General features: G+C 41.2%; 1 protein-coding gene across 1 annotated transcript; it reads left to right on the top strand.

Moving 5' to 3' along the window:
• The first annotated feature begins 60 nt into the window (after nt 1–60).
• Nucleotides 61–1,032, top strand: LOC101570238 (olfactory receptor 5B3-like). Its single transcript, XM_004645860.1, has one exon. It carries the CDS (start codon nt 61–63, stop codon nt 1,030–1,032), a length of 972 nt encoding a protein of 323 aa, XP_004645917.1.
• The last annotated feature ends 5,133 nt before the right edge of the window (nt 1,033–6,165 follow it).

Genomic DNA, 6,165 nt, shown 5'->3' with positions numbered 1-6,165 from the left:
TTTTCAGTTTCTTCATGATTGTCTTTGTGACAGAGCGTGTAGAGGTTGCAGACAGCACTGATGGAGAACAGGACGAAGGTGGCAGCCTTCCTCCTGCTGGGCCTGACCGACGACCCCCGCCTGTGGCTGCCCCTCTTCCTCGCCTTCCTGCTCATCTACGCCATCACTGTGCTTGGGAACCTGGGCTTGGTCCTGCTGATCCTGCTGGACCCGCGTCTGCAGAGCCCCATGTACTTCTTCCTCGGGAACCTGGCGCTGGTGGACTTCTGCTCCTCCTCTGCGGTCACTCCCACGGTCATGGCTGGGCTGCTTACGGGAAACAAGGTCATTTCCTACAACGCCTGTGCTGCTCAGATGTTCCTGTTTGCAGCCCTCATTGGTGTGGAAAATTATCTGCTTGCTGCCATGGCCTATGACCGCTACGCGGCAGTGTGTAGGCCCCTGCACTACAGCACCACCATGACCACCACTGTGTGCATAGGTCTTATTGTAGGCTGCTATTTCTGCTCCTTCTTGAATGCCTGCATCAGTGTTGGGGACATAATGAGCCTCTCCTTTTGCGGCTCCAATGTGGTCCACCACTTTTTCTGCGATGGCCCAGCAGTCATGGCTCTGTCCTGCTCTGACAAACACGTTAGCGAGCTGGTTCTTGTTTATCTTGTGAGCTTCCATATATTTTTTGCCATCTTGGTTATCTCAATGTCCTACATCTTCATTTTTGGCACCATCCTGAGGATGCACTCGGCTGCCGGATATCACAAGGCCCTGTCCACCTGTGCCTCCCACTTCACAGCCGTCTCCATCTTCTACGGGACCACGATGTTCATGTACCTGCAGCCGACGTCCAGCCACTCCATGGACACTGATAAAATCGCCTCTGTGTTCTACACCATGGTCATCCCCATGCTGAACCCCCTGGTCTACAGCCTGAGGAACAAGGAGGTCAGTAGTGCCTTCTTAAAAGTCAAGAATACACTCATTCGCTTGAGGCCCGGTATGTCACAGGGTTTTGATTGTAAGTTTCTGAGGTGAATCACTTCTGTGTTTCTCTTTCTTTCATGTTTTCTGCAAATGCTCTGTTACAATCTGAGGTCTGTGTTTAAATCAAATTATTGAAATAATACTCTCACTTGTGCAAAATGATTTGAACATGAAAGTGGCTACAGTGTCCAGAAATAAACACAGAATGCAAATGCTTAAAATATCCTTACGTGTGCTGCGTAAACTATCCTGAAGGATATTGGTGCGTGCATGCATTACAGAGATGCTCTGTTTTGTGTCTCCAATCCAAGAAAATATACATATACAACAGGCTCCAAACTGCCCATAAATAGAAGAAATGTCCAGAGGAGGTTCATGATGACAAATGAAAATGTATGTGGTCAGAGGCACCAGATTTCAATGTAATGTGCTACTTGTGGCAGTTAATTTTATGTTTATTTGGCTTAATTATAGGATAACTCAGACAGCAAAGAATTTTTTTCAAAGTTTTATTGATAAACAGATAGCAATGAGACAGTTTCAAATCAAATCGGAAGTACAGTTTCAACAAATAATACACTGCATATATTCTTCTTAGTGGTTAATTGCAAGATGCGGACTTGTGATCCTATTTACAAACACCATTAGAACAAATCATTCTATTCATTAAGAGAATGCAACTATATATCTATCCTATAGATATATAGGATATATAGGATATCTATATATCTATTCAAAGTGGTTAACTTTGAATACACAGATACAAAATGGACATTCTTCTGTATACCCCATTTTTTCTAAGTTCCGTTATTGAATATTATAGGTGTGTAAACTCAGCAAAATATTCTAAAAGAGTCCAGTAGCCCATAATAGCATTGGGTCTTCTGTTTAACTGGCAATGTCAGAAATTATTGATCTGAGTCCCCCACAGCTCAACATAACAGCATGGCTTTATTTCCTATATTTCGTCTTCATACTTTTCTACTGGATGGTTAAGACCAAGGTAAAGCAGGACCTATGCAACAAGAGTTGTAGCTTTTGGGTCTGAGAATGTCAGTGAAATGCCCTCAGGATTTATCCTGAGAACCTGTACCTCAGATTGTAGAACCTTTGTCAGTGTCAGCCATGTGGATGAGTCACAGCCATTGCTTGGCCAATGAGCAAAGAATTTTTTTAAGGTTTTGGTCTCTCTCTGTCTCTATCTCTCTGTCCCTCTGTCTCTGTCTCTCCCTCTCCCCCTCCCTCTCCCCCTCCCTCTCTCTCGCTCTCTCTGTTCTGTACAACATCCCCGCCTCTGACAATGTTAGACATCAGCTGACAAGCTGCGCCTCTGGTCTCCACTCAGGCCCAGCTCACTCCTCGGTCTCAGGCTTTTGTCTCGTACTCTGGGAGCCCCCTGGCAGCCATGTGCTCTGCACTGCTGACAGAACATCACAAGACTTTCCAGCCTGCCTTCCTATGCCACAGTACTCTTCACAAACATCTGCTTTTGTATCCCTTCTGTTCATTTCAGGTCCACCTGAGATCACTCAATAAAACACTATGGTTTAAAAACTGTGATTTAGTATTTGCTTTTCATAAGAGATTATAATTTAGGCTCTGATTTTTTAAATTTTTTTATTATATTCTTATATCCTAATTTCAGAAAATACATTGTACATCACAAAATGAAAGAGGTAGCCTGGAACTGGCCTGAAGCTCAGTGGATTAAAGTGCCTGCCTAGGCAGACACAGGGCTGGGGCTTCAATCCCCAGGCTGCTATGCTGACCCACGCCTCCAGGGCATGCTGAGACAGTGACTGAGGCTGGGAATAGTGGCGCGCGCCTGTAATCCCAGTGTTTGGGAGGCTGAAAAACAGGAGGATCACTACAAATGCAATCTACGTAGTGAGACTTTCTATACCTAGTACTGAATACATTTTTGAAAACAAGAAAGAGGTAGTCTACCTAATTTATTGAGCCATGAATAAATCTGGCATCTCACGTTAATTAATATTTATTTTTCATGTCATCCTTCTGTACATCCAACATGATCACATTTTAAAAGGATAAAATAGAAAAATAAATAAAAAATACAGCCATCTTTTTAATATATTCACATATCAGTACACATTCAGATTAAGAAGAAAGCCTAAAACCAATCATACTGCACATTTTTCTTTTTGGGTGTACCTCAAACCAGTGTCTGTGGTACAGCTTTCCTCTATTTCTGTCACATTCTCTCTTGCATTCTCCTGCCTTTTCACCCTATATAATTGCATTGATCTTCCTGCCAGTTCCTCATGTCACCAACCAAGCCCGTGCCACAGGCCCTTTGTACCTGCTGTCCCCATGTGGGTGCCCCCCCAGGGCTGCAACTCACTGGGACCCTGTCACAGAGTCCTTCCCTGCCCACCTTCATCACTGCTCAGTCTCTGGTCCTCAAGCACGGTCCCCTCCTCCTAGGTCTTTCTCTGCAGGATCATCAGCCCTTCACTATCGTTCATCCCCTGAGTTGCTCATTTACCTTCCCCAAGGACTCCTGGAGAACCATGACTTCAGATTTCTCATAACACAATGACCAGTAGCTGAGAACAGGCTCTCTCGCTGCAGACTCCTTGGAAGCATTTGTTACTTATGTGAAAATATGATTGAGCCTTGACATTGTAAAAACATGTTGAGCCCTTGAGTCGCTGGTTATGTTAGTTGATCTTGCATAACCTTTAGCATGATGATGGAAGTAGCTGCAGACACTTCTGTTGCTCTACAGGCTCCATAAATATTTGTTAAATGTATGAAAATATAACTGAGCGCTGATGTTAATTGCGCCAAATAATTGATCCCTTGACTCACTGGTGGTGACAGTTAATTGTGAAAAATAGCAACCTTCTAGGTCAACGTTCAGCATATTTGAAGAAACATTGTGCATTTTGCTCAAACATTTTTTCTTGCATTCTCATACCCTTCAGTTATAAACAAAATAATTTCCTGAAAAATCTCATCATCACATACATCATCTCGAAACTTTCATTTTCTTTTACTTAATATGCTGTCTCATTACATGGTTTACATCAAACCAGTACTATTTGCCAATTCACAAAGATGCATAAATACGAAAACTTTAGGTCTCCACATCTAGTTATATTTGAGCAATTTGTATGTATAGACAAATTATACAAATAATGGAACTGATTTTCAATGACCATGTAGGAAGTAAATTTTAGGGTTATTTCAAACTTATAAAAATTTTCCTGACAATGCAGAATGTTCCCATGAAGCCCTGGGGTAAATCCTTGATGGACCACAAAGAGCCGAAGTCCTAATTCTGAAGCATTTTGATATTACTCGCTCTCTGTGACCCAAGGCGTTATGTAGATGTCAGAGACTGCAGGATTTTAGGAAAGAGAGGCAATCAGGCTTACTGTGCATGCCCACAAAGAACCCCATGTGACCGTGCAAAACAAAGTCAGAAATGTTCAGGTAGATAACAGGAGCTGGCAAAGCAACCGGGTAGTCAATGATGTGACCACAGCTATGGAAGCTGGCGGTCTCTGGTGGATGGGAGAGGCAGGAAATGGAGACCCCTGGAGATGAGAGATAGACGCTGGCCCTGACAGAGCATGGATTTCGGCTTCCGGAGACGATTACACACTTCCGGTTTGTACAACCATGAAGAATTATTGTGAGTTGATGCGACCTCCAAGTGTGCAGAACTTTATTACAGCAGCCATAGTTGGAACATAATTAAAACAACAGACCCTGCTGGTTTCAATGGGATATTTGTTTGGGTAAATTCACCAGGGATGCCATTTGAGTTAGGCTTTCCCTTCTCAGGAAGTTATTTTGTTTCTTTTTCTGTTTCTTTGTTTTTAATTTCCTTCATCTACACTTGTTAGGAATTTACCTTTCATGGTCCTTTTGACTATGGGATTAAACCAGAAGTCACAGGTGGCAGGTCTGGTGAATAAGGTGGACTAGGACACAATTTTTTTTATTTTGACAAAAATTGTCATGACTGAATCTTGTACTATGAATAACTACCATGAAGGCAACAATATGCAATGTATTAATTATTGTAAGTGTCCTACTAACCTGTTTTGAAACTGTCTCATTGCTATTTGGTTTTAATAAAATTAATAAGAAAAGATAAAAATTTACTATTTCACACTATATTTTTATTTTCAAAATGTATTGCACCTTGAAAAAGATATACCTTGAATTCACTTGAGATTAACAAATGCTAACCCATTAGGAGAAGAAAAAGAAATTGCCATACACATTTGAATCCGTACGGCACACCGAGGCAGGGAGAAAATGACACTTGTGCAAGAGAAGAAGGTGCCCAGTAAAATGACACGAACGCGCTCATCAGGTTGAAATAAAGACAGTCTATTCCTATTTTCTTTGGTGTTTTTAGTCACGAATGGATGTTGCGTTTTGTCAAATGCTTTTTCTGCCTTTATTCAGATGATTATATTTTTTTTTTACCTTGCTTCTGTTTATAAGGTGTATTACATTTATCAATTTTTCTGCATCTCTGGAATGCATCCTACCCTGTAATGATGCACATCTATTTGATGACTTGCTGCACTGTTGCGTCTTTGTTCATTAAAGAGATGAGGCTGTAGTTCTTTTTTGCTGGATCCGTCTTTGGTCTTCAAGTCGGTAGCGCTTGCTTCCAAGAATGGCTCTGAGAGTAATGCTTTCCTTTTGATTTCATTAAAGAGTTTCAGGGGTTTGGGGAGGAGATAGCTCAGTGGTCTAAGCACCTGTCTTAGAGAGGCTGAGACAGGGGATCACTATGAGTCTGAACTGTATAGTGAGACCCTGTATCCAATGAATAAAGAAGTAAAAACAAAAAATTAATAAAGTTTCAAGAGTATTGGGTGCTAGATCTTCTCTGAAGTTCTTGTATATTTAGACAGTGAATTCATCAAGACATGAGGTTTTCTTAGTAGGTAGTTGGTAGCTCTTTTTTTAACTTCTTTAATTTCATTGACTATTTCTTGATTAATCAGTTTTACATATTCTTGGTTCAGCTCAGGTAATTCATATGTGTTTAGGAGTTTCATACTTTATGTAGTTATGTTGACTTGTTTCTCATATTTTATAGTGAATTTTCAATTTAATTTTTATTTAAAAATGAAACATAATTGTTTTTGTGGTACCTGGGATTGAACTCAGGATCTTACGCTTGCCAGACAA

Source organism: Octodon degus, unplaced genomic scaffold (genome assembly GCF_000260255.1).
Source record: "Octodon degus isolate 3935 unplaced genomic scaffold, OctDeg1.0 scaffold00239, whole genome shotgun sequence".
Lineage (NCBI taxonomy): Eukaryota > Metazoa > Chordata > Mammalia > Rodentia > Octodontidae > Octodon > Octodon degus.
This window is presented reverse-complemented; position numbering and strand designations above follow the sequence as displayed.

What these genes read in the sequence shown, in the direction of transcription:
- LOC101570238 (XM_004645860.1), top strand. Translation starts at nt 61, where the DNA reads ATGGAGAACAGGACGAAGGTGGCAGCCTTCCTCCTGCTGGGCCTGACC.